The sequence below is a fragment of the Puma concolor genome, chromosome B3 (genome assembly GCF_028749965.1).
Source record: "Puma concolor isolate L17-30 chromosome B3, mPumCon1.1.hap2, whole genome shotgun sequence".
Classification (NCBI taxonomy): domain Eukaryota; kingdom Metazoa; phylum Chordata; class Mammalia; order Carnivora; family Felidae; genus Puma; species Puma concolor.
Genome location: NC_141672.1, coordinates 73,992,664 through 74,010,670, shown reverse-complemented (window position 1 = coordinate 74,010,670; position 18,007 = coordinate 73,992,664). Strand labels below are relative to the sequence as shown.

At 41.9% G+C, this 18,007-nt stretch overlaps 1 protein-coding gene across 2 annotated transcripts in view; it reads left to right on the top strand.

Annotated features, from left to right (window-relative positions):
* Window positions 1-2,283: 2,283 nt before the first annotated feature.
* Window positions 2,284-18,007, top strand: part of LOC147580060 (uncharacterized) — a 69,203-nt gene continuing 53,479 nt past the window's right edge. For both annotated transcript variants that reach the window (XM_086710023.1, XM_086710024.1), the window contains exon 1: window positions 2,284-2,881. In XM_086710023.1, coding sequence (XP_086566149.1) covers window positions 2,654-2,881 — 228 coding nt within the window. In that variant the 5' untranslated portion in view covers window positions 2,284-2,653. The remainder of the gene's footprint in view (window positions 2,882-18,007) is intronic.

The window sequence follows — 18,007 nt, the reverse complement described above, 5'->3', positions numbered from 1 at the left end:
TTTGGTGTGTGTGTATGTATGTATGTATGTATGTATTTTCATCTTTTCTCCCCTGAGAGTGTCCCCCTTAAAATTTCTCGCAGGGCTGGTTTAGTGGTCACAGACTCTTTTAATTTTTGTTTGTCTGGGAAACTTTTTATCTTTCCTTCTATTTTTTTTTAAATTTTTTTTTTCAACGTTTATTTATTTTTGGGACAGAGAGAGACAGAGCATGAACGGGCGAGGGGCAGAGAGAGAGGGAGACACAGAATCAGAAACAGGCTCCAGGCTCCGAGCCATCTGCCCAGAGCCCGATGCGGGGCTCGAACCCACGGACCGCGAGATCGCGACCTGGTTGAAGTCAGACGCTTAACCGACTGCGCCACCCAGGCGCCCCTCTCTCCTTCTATTTTGAATGACAGCCTTGCTGGAGAAAGAATTCTTGGCTGCGTATTTTTCTGATTCAGCACACTGAATGTATCCAGCCACTCCTTTCTGGCCTGCCAAATTTCTGTGGATAGGTCTGCTGCAAACCTGATCTGTCTTCTGTTGTAGGTTAGGGACTTTTTTTCCCTTGCTGCCTTCATGATTCTCTCCTTGCCTGAGTATTTTGTGAATTTGACTATGATATGCCTTGTTGATGGTTGGTTTTTGTTGAATCTAATGGGGGTCCTCTGTGCTTTCTGGATTTTGATGTCTGTGTCTTTCCCCAGGTTAGGAAGGTTTTCTGCTATGATTTGCTCCCATAACCCTTCTACAGCTATTTCTCTCTCTTCCTCTTCTGGGACCCATATGATTCTGATGTTCCTTTTTAATGAGTCACTGATTTCTCTAATTTGCAAATTGTGCTCTTTTGCCTTCATCTCCCTCTTTTCTGCTTCATTATTCTCCATAAGTTTGTCCTCTGTATTGCTGATTCTCTGTTCTGCCTCATCCATCCTTGCCACCACGGCATCCATTCGTGATTGCAGCTCACTTATAGCATTTTTTTATTTTTTCCTGACTAGTTTTTACTTCTTTTATCTCCACAGAAAGGGATTCTAATCTTTTTGACTCCAGCTAGTATTCTTATTACCGGATTCTAAATTCTGGTTCAGACATCTTGCTTGTATCTGTGTTGGTCAAGTCCCTGGCTGTCGTGTCTTCCTGCTCTTTCTTTTAGGGTGAATTCCTTCGTTTTGTTATTTTGCAGAGAGAAAAAGAATTGAGGTAGAAAAAATTAAAATTAAAAATATTAAAACTAAAAAATTAAAAACACACACAAAAACAATTGAATAAATGATTATAGATCCTAGGTGTGTTTTGGCTGGGGTGTTGTAATTGGCTTGAGAGACTAGAGAAAAAAGGGGAAAGAAGAAAAAAAAGAAATTGTTTGACAATTTGAAAATATGAATACACTGAAGTAGACTAAAATGAGATGATGGGAGTAAACTAGAATTTGAACAAATTTCCACAAAAGTAAAAAATATAGTAGAAAAAAAGTAAAGAAAAATATTTTTAATAAAAATTATAAATGAAAATGAATTTTTCTCTTTCTGTATTCAAGAAAAAGAAAAGAAATGAAAAGAGAAAAAAGAGGGGAAAAAAGAAGGAAATCATTTGAAAATTTGAAAAAGTGAATACATTGTAGTAGACTAAAATAAAATGATGGACGTAAAATAGAATTTGAGAAAATTTATATAAAAGCAACAAATATAGTAAAAAATTAAAGAAAAATATTTTTAATAGAAATTTAAGGTAAAAATGAAATTTTTCTTTTTCAGCATTCAAGAAAAAGAAATGAAAAAGAGAAAAAAGAAAAAAAACAAAAGGAAATCGGTTGAAAATCTGAAAAAGTGAATACACTTAAGTAGACTAAAATAAAATGATGGAAGTAAAATAGAATTTGAAAAAATTTACACAAAAGTAAAAAATATAGTAAAAAAAGTAAAGAAAAATATTTTTAATAAAAATCGAAAATAAAAATGAATTTTTTCTTTCTGTATTCAAGAAAAAGAAAAGAATGAAAAAGAGAAAAAAAAAGAAAATTGAATAGATGGACCTGCTAACAGATTGCTATAGGACTGAAATTACTCGTTTTTTCCTAGAAGTCAGTCTATGTAGCGCTTTATAGTCCGTAAACTAGGCGGTGAGACTTGTGTTCTTGAAGAGCGAGATTGGCCCAGTTGGGGAAGGTTTAGTGTAATCACTCCCTTCTCCACTAGATGGCGCTGCTAGCCTACTGGGGTGGAGTGCTGTGGTGCTGGTAGGTGCATGTGTGCATGCGCCGCAGAGGTGAAAATGGCGTCACCCAGTTATCTGGTCTCTAGTATGGGAATTCTGTTCTCTCTGATCAGCAATCGCACACCCGTCCTCTGTCTTCAGCTTTCATCCACTCCCCGCTTCTTCACTGTCCGTGACCAAGCCCCAGGCAGTACCTCTCTCCCGAGTTTTGTCTCAGATGCGGCTGTTTTCCCCGGCCCCTTACTTCTAAAGGAACTCGGCTTTGACCTGCTCCGCCCCTCTGCAGGAGGGTCTCACTGAGCAATGGCCGAATGAGCAATGGCCGAATGCTGGCTGCACCCAGGAACGCTTGCTGGACCCTGCTGCTGCCGGTGCCCCAAGACTTTGGCCAGGTGCCAGCCCGCCCCAGAAAAAGTTCGTGAGATAGTGTAGCAGCAGCTTTTCAGGGATTATGGAAAATCACAACACACATCTGGTACCAGGCTTCACCCTTAACGACCTTGTTACAGCACCAGCGAATGTGGCCATTTTCTGGGTTCTGCTGGGACCAGGTGGCTTCAACCATCTCTACCAAATGTCCTTCCAGCAATGGAACCGCTTTTCCCCGTGTGGCCCGCGAGAACCTCCTGGACCCCACTCCATTCCTGGGGATTCGCCTTTCCCACCAGAGCACCGCCAGGTATGGACCTGCAGTGTTGCAGGCTCTGCGCTCCCCTTGTTTACAGTTTTAATGGAATTTAAACCCTCTCCTTTCTCCTTTCCCCTTTCTCCCTTTTTAGATTAGTCCCTGCAGCTGTTTCCAATTTTCCACTTTCTCTCTAGCTGCTTTTGGGGAGGGGTGCTTTTCCTGTATTCTCCCCACCCCCGTCTCCATCCTCTCTCCGTTGCCAAAAAAAACCTCCCTTCGCGCGGCTTCTCGCTCCCCAAGTTCACCTCTCCATGCTGCGTACCTGCTGAATTCTGTAGTTCAGGTTGTGGAGATTGTTGTGTTAATCCTCCAATCAGTTTTCTAGGTGTGCAGAATGGTTTAGTGTTGGTCTGGCTGTATTTCATGGACGCGAGACACACAAAAAACTTCCAGGTTGTTCTGCCCATTAAAGTACTTTTTAAGAGGGGAAAAAATGTTTCCCAAAGGTAACCAAGCCAGAGTTGAAAGAGAGAGCAGAAGGAGGGATGAGGGTTAGTGTGTGTGTGCATGTGTGTGTGTTGATATGAGAAATAGAGTTGCTTAGATAGAATTAACTGAGTCTGAAACCTGGAAAGTCCCAAGAAAAGTGGGAGGAGTGGCCTGGGCAGTCCCCCAGAAGAAATTTACAAAGAAGAGAAAGACAATTTGGTTGATCGAGATAGATACATGATTTCTTTTTAAAAAATGTTTACTTATTTTTGAGAGAGAAAAAGCACAAGCAGGGGAGAGGCAGAGAGAGAGAGAGAGAGAGAGAGAGAAAGAGAGAGAATGAATCTGAAGCAGGCTCCAGGCTCTGAGCTGTCAGCACAGAGCCAGTCATGGGGCTCAAACCCATTGACTGTGAGATCATGACCTGAGCTGAAGTCAGATGCTCAACTGACTGAGCCACCCAGGTGCCCCTAATACATAATTTCTTAAATGACTCCTAGACAGTATTTACCCAGAACTGTATCACTTCTTTATAAAAAAAATTTTTTTTATGTTTATTTTTATTTTTGATAGAGAATGAGAGAGCGAGCGAGCAGTGAGGCAGGGGCAGAGTGTCACTTCTTGATTTGGGGGAAAACTCTAGAAGATTTCAGGAGGCTGGATGTTGTTGCTTTGCAAATGTATCCATGCATATGAGAGCTCATAAGGTGAATGTTCATAACTAGGAGCATGCAAACAAATTGATTTGCATATCAGCGAGACCAGCTAAGTTTTAGTAATTCCAGTTCTTTGTAACCTTGGGTATTATTTGGAGGCAAATCAGAAGCTTCTAGATCTTTATGGTGCCTTGCAGCCACTACCAAATTTTTGGCCTGGGTTGATTTTGCCCTCTTTGTATGGGCTCAGCCAGCAACTTAGTGTTGTGGCAGTCGGGGGAAAGAACTCTTGTCTTTTTACAAATTGTTCATGAATTTTCAAGTGTGCCTGTTGGCCACTGATAGTGGCAGCTTCCTTAGACCTCCTACTGGATAATACCCTTGGACACGGTTGCTGGAGAGGCAGTAAATGAACTGAACTCCTTGTCCAGCACGTCAGATCAAAAGCAAACAGGCAGGGCTGTGCCAAGTTTAATTCACAAAATAGCCCCAAGGAAATGAATGCAAGTGTAAACCTGACCGCTCTCTGTGAGCATAAGCAGTCCCTATCTGTTTGGTGACGACATCCTGCTGCAGAGCAAATCGTCCCGGAGCTGAAAACCAATTTGAGACAAGGCAGATATGTAGGGGTCAGCACTCAGGTAGGAGTTGTCTGTCATAGCAAAGTGTCAGAGAGAGCCTCAGCTGACAAGAGACCAGAACCACCATAGGATTCATTTCTCAATTGCAAGGAGATAAGTATGAAATGCATATAACTTAGAGAGATTCATTATTAGCAATCAAATTCCTTTTGTAAACACAACATTGCATTCCTCCTTGCAAGGCTGTGCCTTTTGCTAACCAAGTCTCACAGACTGGGCTAGCTCTGAGTCACTCAAATGAACTTCCAGAGACTTTCAGAGGAAAGTCCTGAATCCAGCTGAAAGAGGGACAAACATGTTTAAATGGAAAATTGGATCCTCCTATCTGAGGACATCTGGCATTTCTAATTTGGTTTACTTATTTGCAAATGAAACTTTCTACAAAGATCTAATGGAGAAACTCAACAGTAAGGTTTTTTATTTATTCCTGTGAATATCAGCAACAGTGAAAGTTCTTACCCCAAAGTTAATACAGAGGAGCTGTCCTGATTAATAATGTTAAGTACTTACAAAGCCCCAAGCAATATCAGGAAATTTTGTGATAAACACACATGTATAAAGATAGAGCACATTTTGCTGCATTTTTGGTCTAATCTGCCCTATCAGAGTCAGGCCTTTGGGACACTACGATGTCATTTTTATGAAGGTAAAATCGTCAGCGGTGCCTTAGCATTCAGGGTTAGCATCTATTCTGATCTTTTTCTTTTTCTTCTCCTCTACCTTTTGTATTATTATTCTGCCTTCCTCGCTCATCCTTGGGAAGCAGGCTTCCAGATCACTCCAGTGATGAGTGGATGATTGATGGGGTCTGTCCCTTTGAGGATTATTTTGTCTTCTTCCTTTCCATCAAGTCCCTTTAGGTTTCAAATCATAGGCCTAGGGATAATCTCCCCACTCCCCATCTTTATCCCCTCTGCACATCTCTGGCATCTAGCTTTGTACAAAGGCTAACACAAAATTGTCACACTTTGTGAAACTCTTTGGAGGTACCTGCAAAAGCTGGTCATGTGCAAGCCCTGTGGCCCAGCAGTTCTACCACATGTGTGCCCAACCAAAACATGCACGTGTGCACAGAACCACGTGTGAGTGCTCATGCCAGTGCTCTTCAGAATAGTAAAAACCACCGGGGTGCCTGGCTGGCTCAGTAGGAAGAGCATGTGACTCTTGATCTCTGGGTCAAGAGTTCAAGCCCCATGTTGGGTGTAGAGATTACTTACATAAATAAGCTTAAAAAAAAAAAAAAAAAGAATAGTAAAAACCCAGAACTAACCCATCATAAGAAGGCAGTTAAAAATTGTAACATATTTATAGGTAAGATACAGCAATGAGAATGAACAAACTGCAACTAAGAATGTGAATTACCTCCACAAAAATAATGTTGAGTCAAAGAATCCATCCACACAGTAGAGTATATACTACTATGAGTATATATGAGTATACACATACTAGAGTAAGTGTGTGTATTTCAAAAATAGGCAAAACTAATTTATGGTGTTAGAAGTCAGGATAGTAGTGGCAGGGGTCAGACACTAGGGGTGGGTGTCGAAGAGTAGGGGTGGGGGTCTGATAGTAGGAGTGGGGGTCAGATAGAGGTGAGGGTCAGATTGTGACAGGAAGGAGACACCACTAGGGCTTCTAGGATGCCAAGATGGGGGTGCCTGGGTGGCTCAGTTGGTTAAGCATGGGACTCTTGGTTTTGGCTCAGTTCATGACGATCTCATGTTCGAGCCCTGCTTTGGGCTCTGTGCTGACAGCATGGAGCCTGCTTGGGATTCTCTCCATCCATCCCCCTCTCTCTTTCTCTCAAAATAAACAAACATTAGGAAACCAAGATAATCTGTTTCTTGATCTAAGTGCTTGCTATATAGTTGTGTTCACTGTGTATAATTTTCCATTTGTATGTTATATTATAATAAAATCTCTTTTACTGTAAAAGGGAAAACTCAAACACTGAAAACTGAAAACCATTCTGAGATACATTTATCTTTTTCCAAAAATGAAACCTTTCCCTACAAAACTTAACCAAACAGTAAACTCAGTTCCATCACTGAACAAGCTATCCTTGGCTATTCTCTCAGTAGTCACTGGTAGGGCTTTGCACCCAGCTAAAAGCATTTCTCGAATTGGTAAGTGTAATACCTATAAAAATTCAACAAATATTTGAGAGACTATTGTGTGCTAGGCATTGTGTCAGTTATGGGGGTTAAAACAATGGACAGGGGCGCCTGGGTGGCGCAGTCGGTTGAGCGTCCGACTTCAGCCAGGTCACGATCTCGCGGTCCGTGAGTTCGAGCCCCGCGTCAGGCTCTGGGCTGATGGCTCAGAGCCTGGAGCCTGTTTCCGATTCTGTGTCTCCCTCTCTCTCTGCCCCTCCCCTGTTCTCTCTCTGTCCTAAAAATAAATAAATGTTGGGAAAAAAAATTAAAAAAAAAACAATGGACAAAACCCAGTCCTGCCCTCAGTGAACTCCTTGTCTATTCTACTTCTAGACTTCCCTACTCTCCTGCCTTCCTCGACCCATATCCCACACAGGCCCCATCCCACACAGTCTGTTGAGCCTTACCATGTTTCTCTCTCTTCCTCTCTTTTCTTCTTTGAATACACCAGCTTTCCACTCATGGAACCATACTTTGATGGAGTTGAAATTGCTAGGGCACTGAGGCAAGAAGCCAACCGAGAACTGGATTTCAGATGTCGCTAGTCATGTACCCCTCCCACCTCCCAGATGCATGGATCTCCACCATCACTACTACTGTCCGGCTACTCATTGCTAACACTAAGCTGGTACCCGAAAACTCAGTTCTTACATGCACAACTCTGGATGTTGTATTAGCCTTTCACGTTGCTATATGACCAGTTAATACACCAAAGTAATTTGAAGAATTATATCCAAGTGGCAGAAAACATTCAGCCATCATGCAGATGTGCTCACTAGTAAAGTAAGAATTTTTAAAAATATGCCTGTTATTTAGATGCTGAGGTATTCTAACTTGGTGGTTTGAACCCTGGAGTCCTTGGATTCCCCAGGTAGGAAGCAGGTCTTTAAATTATTTGTAGTATGTTAAGAAGCCTTACAAAAATTGCACACATACCCACAATAAGGTTTACAGGTGAGGTAAAAGGTGAATTTTTATGTCTGATTAGAAATAAATAACTTTGTGTACTATACTTAGCTACTGCATGTTGATTACAGGTTCTGATTGGCAGTTTTCCATAACTTTTATGCATGAAATTCGTAAACAAATTAATAATTACTTAACAGAGGGAGTTTCCCTGAAAGATCAGTTTCAAAGTGTGTGTGTGTGTGTGTGTGTGTGTGTGTGTGTGTGTGTGTGTGGTGGGAGTGTCCCTGGCATTAACAAAATCATAAAATAATAAAATGGCTTTCTGGTAGTGAGAAATTTGGCAACTACTGATCTAGTTTAAGGCAGCTTGCCCTTCTGCAGGGCCAGCAGAGGGCGCTGGAATTAAATTATTCCCTTTTAAGCCATTCTTGTTTCAAGGACACAAGCTAACAAAGGAGAAGACGGCTAGGATGAAGGAGGAGGCCCCTGCAGATTGGAGAGTGACCATGCAGGGATAGCAAGTCCATCTCATGGGAGAGGTTTTAAGAAGTAGGGGATGTAACACACAACAAGGAAGGAACAGTTTCTTGGTGGCAGTTCTGTTTTTACTATGATCTATAATTGCCCACAATTTTTCAGAAATAGACCCTCCCCAGTGTCTGTCCACTTAGGGCATAGCTCAATGGATAAGCCCACCTCTGACCTCCTGAAGTGTCATATTCCATCAAAGGGAGCAGAGGTCTGAACACGTTAAAACAATGAAGTTGTCTTGATATTTCTGGGCTTGGTTCTTCCTCCTCCTCTCCCTACTCTTCCTCCAAGGGTGACCCTGGCAGAATTAATTCAGGCATTAGTAAGTAGGAAAGGGAGGTTCTTTTTGGCCAAGGGTTATAAATCTCCCATTACTTTCTGCCCACAATGTACAAGGAAGGTGCGGTTTGCTCCCTCATCCTGAAGGAGGCTCTGCTGCAGGGAGCAATGTGGTCAGGGTGGTCTGGACTCTATCGTTTCATTTCCTCTACATGACTGATTATCTCTTTCTGGAAAAAACTGAACATGGGTCATCTTGTCTCATTGCTTTTTATAACCACACATTCTACTGATTACTATTCTACAGATTCACATCGAGTTTCATTAGGGCACTTAACCTGCATAATTATAAGAATTCTTGTACTCATCATTTCTTCACATTTTAAATGTTCCCACAGTGTTGAAATTTGTTTACTCCAGCTGGATACTTGACTTTCAAGCTGATTATATTTATTTGAACTTTTAAAAATGTGACTTTTTGAAATAAGTACTCTTTCACTGGAATTGTAACCCTTGTGTTCTGAGCCCATGGAAGAGAACCAGAGTGGGCAAGATCCTTGGAGGTAGTCTGTAACCCTTTCTGTGGCATCCCTAACCAGAGGGATCTTCCTCACATATGAATACTTCCAATTATGGACTGGGGGGAGGTACTCTAACTCACAGGAAAGAATTTCTGGTTGTGTTATATTAAATAGAAATCTGCTTCTTTGGATTGTCCAACAATAGATGCAAAGTCCTGATCTTCCACTCAATTGTCCAATTATTTGAAAACCACTGTACAATTTTCTAATTTTCTCTTTCCTTAAGGCTGAACATCTCCAAGATCTTTAGGAATGTCTCCTATGCTATGAAAGTTTTTTTTTTTTCCTCTCCTTTGTCATCATATTGAAAGCTTTTATATTTTTTTTTATCAGAGAGGGAGAGACAGAATCCCAAGCATATAGCCCAGCTTGGGGCTCGATCTCATGAATCATGAAATCATGAACTAAACTGAAATCAAGAGTGGTTTGCTTAACCTTAGCCACATAGGTGTCCCAGCATATGTCAATTTTATGCTTAAAATACACCAATAGCTTCCAGGATTCCAGACTCTCAGCTTAGCCCCAAGGCTCTCCATGATATGATGCTACCTCATCTCCAGTTCCTCCCCAGAGGACATCCTGTGTTCAGTTATTTTTATACTTCCCTGAATGCATCATGCAGTCTTGCACCTAGGTTACCTAATAGAAATTGTTTCCTCTGCCCGCCTGGTATTAGTCTTATCTTCTGAGCTGGCTCCTCCCTTGTGCTAACAAAACTACCAGTTGTCTTTTTCCAGAAAGCTTCTTTACAGCCTCCCTTTGATCCACCTCATTCAACTTTGAGACCCCTGATTTTTTTTAAAGATTTTTATTTTTAAGTAATCTCTACATCCAATGTGGGGCTTGAACACGCAACCTTGAGATCAAGAGTCATATACTCTACTGACTGAGTCAGCCAGGTGCCCCAAGACCCCTGATTTTTTCCTTCAGTGACATTACAGGATTATCTATGCCATATCCAGTGCCATAAAGGTACTGTGATCTTGGTTACCTATCTTCTACCCAACATCTTTTGGGGGAGCAGGGATCTGGCATTGTTTGATAAGTATACAAATGAGTGCAATTGTTTTCATCAAATGTTTGAACATCTTTTTTTATTCAACAAAATTTATCTTTAGACCATGAGTAAAGAATAAATACTAAGGTATAAAAGTTACAGAGCCATTTTTTTTTGTTATTATTTTTAAGAATTTTTGTTTCTAACAGAGCTCTCTTTAGATCAGCTGTTTATGAGATGGGGAGCTTCTGGTTATGGGAGAAGTTAGGTAAAGACTGGATTGAACCCCATGGGGCTGTTACCAGGAGACTCAGCATCAGATGAGGACTGGACTGTGTGGTTGTCATCATGCTGGCCATCAGTATTCTGCTTTTCCTGCCAGGCACACAGAGAATCACGCTTCCCACTCTCTTTGAAGCCAGGCACCGACGTGTGATTGGTTTTGGCCAAAGAGGCACCAGCAGAAGTGATGTGGGTCACTCCAAGCTGATTTCCACTGCTTTGGTCATCACAGAAGTAATATCAAGGTGTCGCCTCTGTTAGCCTGAGGCCCTGAGTGACTCCAGGGAGCAGAGCCCCTCTGTTGACCTGTGTTAGACATACAGCAGGAGTGAAATCAGTTTTGCTGTGCTGAGCCACACGTGAACACTGTAGGGAGGAAGGCAAAGACAGATGGTAGGTTCTCACCTTTGGGTCTTGGCCCAGGCCTGTGGGCTTACAAGGAAACTTTGCTGTTTCAGGAAAGTTGTGGTCAGAGATCTCTTTGTGAACTTGAGACCAACAGACCCTGTTGAGCAGGGCGCCATGTGCCAGACAAAGGTTATTGACTAGAGATGGATGAAGGTATAGGCTCTGGCCTGGCCAAGTTGATCGGGCATTCCCTGGTGCGGTGGAACCAGTGAGAGAGGTCAACTTCCAAGTGTGACTTGAGAACTAGCGTCAAGAGCCTGGGGGTCAGAGGACTCCATTTTTGCCAGGGATGCCAGGTGAGTGACTTTGGGCTGGTCACTTAGCCTGGCTAAAGCTTGGCTTCCTCATAGATGAAGATTAGAAAAAAGCATTCCTTCTGCCTCAAAGGAATTTTATGGCAATCAGGAGATAATGTGCCTGGAAGTGGTTTATAAATTGAAAATCACTAATCAGATATCGGAGACTATTGCTCTTGTTCTTCCATTAATAATCTCAGCCTCTGTCTGCTTTGTCTGCCTTCTTGCATATGCCTAAGGTGATCTTTAGATACAAGGTAAAGAGAGTGTTAGTAAGCTCTTTCACTTACCAGTGCCTCCACGTACAGAGTCCTGCCTTGTCTGCCCTGTCACCAGTCTCCCAGGAGAAATTTCCCTCTTGGCTCGAATAACCCAAACTTCACAAAACACATATTTCTTAAAACATTTCGGCTGATGTTTACATTTAAAAAGTATATATTACACCTCCCCCCCCAAAGCGAGTACATCATGTTAAATGAAATGACATGAAGGAGAAGTCCTTTTTAAAAAAATGTTTATTTTTGAGGGACAGAGACAGAATGTCAGTGGGGAAGGGGTAGAGAGAAAGGGAGACTTAGGACCTGAAGAGGACCCTGTGCTGACAGCAGAGAGCCCCATGATCTCATAGACTGTGAGATCATGACCTGAGCCGAAATTAGATGCTTAACTGACTGAGCCACCCAGGTGCCCCTAAGGAGAAGTCTTGAGTTAACATTCCGAATGTACTTGGCAGAGCACCAGAATTACATGTATAGATGTTTTGGAATAGCCTTATTGTCACAGAGAGGCCAAGTCACCAATTATATCCAGCTACAACTTGTCAGCAACCTCATTAACCATTTGGTGATGGGGGCGGGGGGTGACATTCTAAGCTTTTTCTATTTTAATGTGAGAGTTTGTTACTTATAATATGGGTGTTTTAGTTCTGTTTCAGGAAGATGAATGGGCATTTTAGTTCAGGTATACTGCTAAGTTTTCCATTTAAAAATAATAAGGAAGAGCTCTGCATTAATATTTTCTTGCAGAAAAAAAATCATAGATAGATTACTGATTGTAAGCATGAGAAATGTGCGCTATTATTTGATTTTGTTCCTCCTCATTTGCAAAGTGGAAAGATATGAGGCTCACAGGAGATTAGAATTTTCCCCAGAGTCCCACAGCTTCTTGTGAGGACTAAAGCTTAGCCCATGGTGACTTGTCTGGGCTTACAGCTTGGTCTGCTGTCCCTCCCAACCTTCCTGGGCTTGGCCCGTGTCCTCCTCTCAAGTGATCTGGACATGACATCCTGAGTCCTAGTCAGCTCCGGCTGCCTTAACAAATTACCATAGACTGGGTAGCTTAAACAACAAACATTTATTCTGTACAGTTTTAGAGGCTGGAAATCTGAGGTTATGGTGCCAACACAGTCAGTTTCTTGCTGAGGGCTCTATTCTTGGTTTGCAGATGTGCCTTCAAATGAGAAGACATTGGGGGTGCCTGGGTGGCTTAGTCGGTTAAGTGTCTGACTTCGGCTCAGGTCACGATCTCATGGTTCGTGGGTTCCAGCCTCGCATCGGGCTCTGTGCTGACAGCTCAGAGCCTGGAGCCTGCTTCGGATTCTGTGTCTCCCTCTCTCTCTGCCCCTCCCCTGCTTGTGCTGTCTCTCTCTGTCTCTCAGAAATAAACGTTAAAAAAAGAAAACAAATGAGGAGACATTGTTCTTTCTCTTCTTTCAAGGACACTGGTCCCATCATGGGGACTCCATACTCATGACTTCATTTAAACCTAGTACCTCCGAAAGGCCTCACCTCCTAATACCATCCTATTGAAAGTTAAGGTTTCCACATGAATTTGGGCAGGGAAGAGGACACAAACACATGATAGATTTTTATTTGCAAAGATATCAGCCAAATTTCCTTTAGTAGCATTTTCTCTGGATTTTATCCTGTGTTTAAGCCTGAATCTTCAGATTGATTCATCACTGGGAGGTAGTAGGAATTACTTGAAAATCACACTAACCAGAAGAATGAAATATCATATCTGAGAGAATATTTGTGGGAAAAAGAAACCCAATCCACTAATTTAAACAAAGAAGTTAAAAAAAATGGAGGGTTGTTGGAAAGATAAAGTGATTGCTACAGAACTCGTGGGCTGGAAGTGTAGCCAGGGCTTTCAAAGGGTGCAAAGCAGGACCAGTTGGCCAAGCAGTGGCTGCCATCTATGTTCCTTTAGGGCTACCTAGTCTCTCACCTCTGCATGCCTCTGGGCAAATACCCCTTTCATTACCCTCTTTGCTACCAGCTTTCTCTGCTCCCTTTGACCTCAGGTTAAATTTGGCCCCTCCAGCCCTCACTTTAAAATTCCCCAACAGGGGCACCAGGGTGGCTCAGCTGGTTGAGCGTCCGTCTTCAGCTCAGGTCATGATCTCACTGTTTATGAGTTTGAGCTCCACATCGGGCTCCTTGCTGTCAGCCTGTCAGCACAGAGCTTGTTTTGGATCCTCTGTCTCCCTCTCTCTTTCTGCCCCTCTCCCGCTTACGTGCTCTCTCTCAAAAAATAAGTAAAATATTAAAGAAAAAAATTTTGATTCCTCAACATAGAGTTATAATGGCTTTTGTGCACCAATTCCAAATTCTTGGGAGGCAGAAGAAGCTCACCAATGTTACTTGGGTCAGATGGTCACCCTGATTTGATCAGCTATCACTGAAGAAGGAATTATGCATAACCAAGGATTGCAGGAGTCCATCCGTGCCAGGAGGTGGGGATAGACACACAGAAGGTAGAGATTTGGCTGAACAGACAAGCCCCCAAACCAAAAAATTATAAACACATTTCAGATTACCCTCTTGGCTCTAGGGGGAAAGTGGGGAATAGAGAAAGGAAAGAAAAAAAGGAAAAAAAAAAGACATTCATGGCCTTTCATCATATGTCTGTGTGTGGACAGATGTGGATATGTATGCACACGTGCACATATCTCTCTAGGCCTTCGGGATTGTGTTCTTTACCAAGTAAATCCTCCTCCCCACCCTTCCTTGCTGCCTTTCCTTAAACCGGTTTCACTGTCTCAGGTAGAGGGTTTCAGGGTATATGCCAGTTTCTTGAAGTGCCGGTGACCCAGATGAAGAGAGAGCACAGAGTCAAGCTAAAGTGGAGTGAGGTGAGGTCTGAAACACAGTGTCTTATCTTGTCCGCTGCACTGCTTTTTCAGTCCCCAGAGCCAGACTGGGGCCTGGCAGACAGTGGGCACTCAATAGTCTCTAACGAGTCAATGAGCGCAGCCCCAACGGCGCATCGCAACGAGGATGATGACCAGAGCTAAAATTAGAACACTAGCAGTCAGTCCCCCACAGATGTCCATTTGCTCCCCCATGCCACAGTTGAGGGGAAAGTTGGGGAGGAGTGAGGACAGATTGCACTTAGGGAGACAGGGGCAGGGCAGAAATGATGATGATATTATATTATTAAAGTTGCTTTTATACTTGTTCCTCTCCTGTTTCACGTGTACGCTTCTTAAGGGCCAGAACAGTGTCTGACTCATTTATCTATCCTGCTAGCCCCGAATCACAATATGTTCTCATGTACACCTGGCATTCAACAAATATTGGTTGAATGAATGAATACATGAAAATTTTAGGCAACCAAGGAAACATGGTTGCCCTGTTGATTTAATACAGAATTTTTGGTGCGGAAAGTGAACTGTAATACATGCTTTTGTCCCCAAGAAATCAAATACTTGTGCACAACATAAGGATGTTGGGGGTAGCTGTTTAATTTTTATCCTCCTTTTAGAAAAGTTATTATTTCCACAGATGACCGTTTTTCCTGAAATTTGATTTATAACTGATTTTTAACACTTCCTGTTGAATGAGGGCATCCTCTTCGCTTCATTTCCACTTGTGATATTTACTGTATAGTCTGGGTACTGCACATTCAATCAAACAACATGGAGACTATCTAAATGATAGTATTCCTTTTTGAGTTTTGGCTGTAGCCATTACACAAAATAATCTGCACCTAATATTAGCTGGAGCAATTTATTTACTTATTTTTAAAATTTTTTTATTTTTTTAAAAAATGTTTATTTTTGAAGGAGAGAGAGAGAGAGAGAGAGAGAGAGAGAGAGAGAGACAGAGTGTGAGCAGGAGAGGGGCAGAGAGAGAGGGAGACACAGAATCCAAAGCAGGCACCAGTCTCTGAGCTGTCAGCACAGAGACTGATGTGGGGCTTGAACTCACAAACTGTGAGATCATGACCTGAGCCCGAGACCTGAGCTTAATTGACTGAGTCACTCAGGTGCCCCTGGAACAATTTACTTTTTATATTGAATTTGTGTCCTGTGAACTTGCTGGACTCATTTAGTAGTCCTACAATTTTTTTTATGGCTTCTATAGTATTTTCTATAACTATCATGTCATCTGTGAATAAAGGTAGTTTTACTTAACTGCCTGCCAGAAAAAGGCAAACACTCTTTAACGGAATGCAACCAATCCAGCGCTCAACAACATAACCTTCATGATGTCCAGCAGCCAATGAAAAGTTATTAGATATTCCAGGAAGCAAGAAAATGTACTGCATGACCAGTAGAATAATCAGTCAATAGAAACAGACCCTGAAATAATAAAGATGATTCAATAAGCAGACAAGGACTTCAGCTATTATATATCCTCAAGGATTTTAAGGAAAACCTGAGTATAATGAGGAGAAACAAGTAAGTTCTAGAAAAAAAAAAGAACCAAATGGAACTTCTAGAGATGAAAAATGTAGCATCTCAAATGTAGAAAAAAAATTTACTGGATGGGATTAACACAGATATTCTGCTGGCCTCTGTCCCTACCAGGAAAATAACAAGGCTATTTTCTCTCCCTTGAATTCCCTCTACCTCCTTTGGACCTAAACAGGCTCAGGCATGACTCCCTCCCTCCTGGAATTCAGGAGGTAAGCGTCAGTGCCACCACCTGCAGTGTGTGATCATCCCTCATTCTGAAACATTTGGGGTTACTTCTCACTATATTTGGGAGGGGGTGGTGGTTTAGGGGATTATTTCTGTAACTTGCTTTGATTTGATCCTTTCTGTTGATACTGTTTATGTACATCAGTTTCCACTGTGACTAAGCAGTTATTTCATGATCCTTGGTCACTTCTACCTGCGAATATAGATGGCAGATTTAAAGAGGGGGGTCTTGGGAGGACCTCTGGTCTTAGGTTGGAGGTTGCTCAAACCCTCTTTCCCCACAGATTTTTATATAAAATACCACCATTAGGCCTATGCTCTTAGAACTAGGGCATTCAGAGTCTTGATTTTAGACACAATGGTTGAAAATGACCTTGGAACATCCCACTGTTAGAAGCATATACAGAGGGGAGGAAAATTAGACCATAAAATCTATTTCCCAATTTTCAAAAAAGTTCTTCCAGCATCTCCATAAAGAGCTTGTGTGACTAATAGGCTATAAATAAATATAACTTTGATGCATTATGCAGCATGTAGTCTGACTGGAACTGAGACAAATGAGGCAAATAGATGCTCTATTCAGAATCATCAGAATCGTTAACGATAAAGTTCAGCTAAAGCATACGTGATTTGTTTCAAGCCCAAGCACATGTGAAGAAAGCACTTTTGGATAACTCTTATGTGCTGATGTTAAAGGTCATATGTTTTTTGTGTTTTTATGTCTCCCTTTTGTAGATACAAGGAAAATTTCAAATTTATAAAAACCCCTAATAAAATTGGTGAGCATTCCCAAAACATAGTATTGAGAGGGGTTCCCCTTGAGTTACCCATATTAGTCCCACTTCTTTTTCATTGTTGTTTTAATTAAAATAGGTAATACATTCACACGGTAAAAAAAATCATATGTAGATGTGTACAGGAGTTTCCGTGTGTGCACGCACATGTGTGTGTGTACAGTGAAATGTGCCTCCAACCCCTGTTCCCCATCTGCTTACATCTGTACCATGAATGGCACCACTATTATTAATTGCTTATTTACCCATCCAGCATATCTTTCTTCAGATTCAAGCTGATACCAATATATATTCTTATTTTTACCCAGGATAACACACCAAACACTGCTGTGTTCCAGTGGCATGCTAAACACAGGGTGGTTGAGGTATCCCAACTAAGTGTAACATAAATGTCAACAATTGTCTAGAACTTATACCCATGATTAAGAGTTTGGGGAAAGGTGGGGTGCCTGGGTGGCTCAGTCAGTTGAGCATCCGATTCGATATTGGCTCAGATCATGAACCTAGGGTCGTGGGATCCTGCCCTGTGTCAGAGCCTGCTTGGGATTTTTTTTTTTAATTTTATTTTTTTAAATTTACATCCAAATTAGTTAGCATATAGTGCAACAATGATTTCAGGAATAGATTCCTTAATGCCCCTTACCCATTTAGCCCATCCTCCCCCTAACCCCTCCAGTAACCCTCTGTTTGTTCTCCATTCTTTTATGCTTTGTCCCCCTCCCTGTTTTTATATTAATTTTGTTTCCCTTCCCTTATGTTCATCTGTTTTGTCTCTTAAGCTCCTCATATGAGTGAAGTCATATGATATTTGTCTTTCTCTGACTGACTAATTTCACTTAGCATAATACCCTCCAGTTCCATGCATGTAGTTGCAAATGGCAAGACTTCATTCTTTTTGATTGCCGAGTAATACTTCATTGTATATATATATGCACCACATCTTCTTTATCCATTCCACTGATGGACATTTGGGCTCTTTCCATTCTTTGGCTGTTGTTGAGAGTGCTGCTATAAACATTGGGGTGCACATGTCCCTTCGAAACAGCATACCTGTATCCCTTGGATAAATACCTAGCAGTGCAATTGCTGGGTCATAGGGTAGTTGTATTTTTAGTTTTTTGAGGAACCTCCATGCTGTTTTCCAGAGTGGCTGCACCAGCTTGCATTCCCACCAACAATGCAAAAGAGATCCTCTTTCTCCACATCCTCGCCAACATCTGTTGCTGCC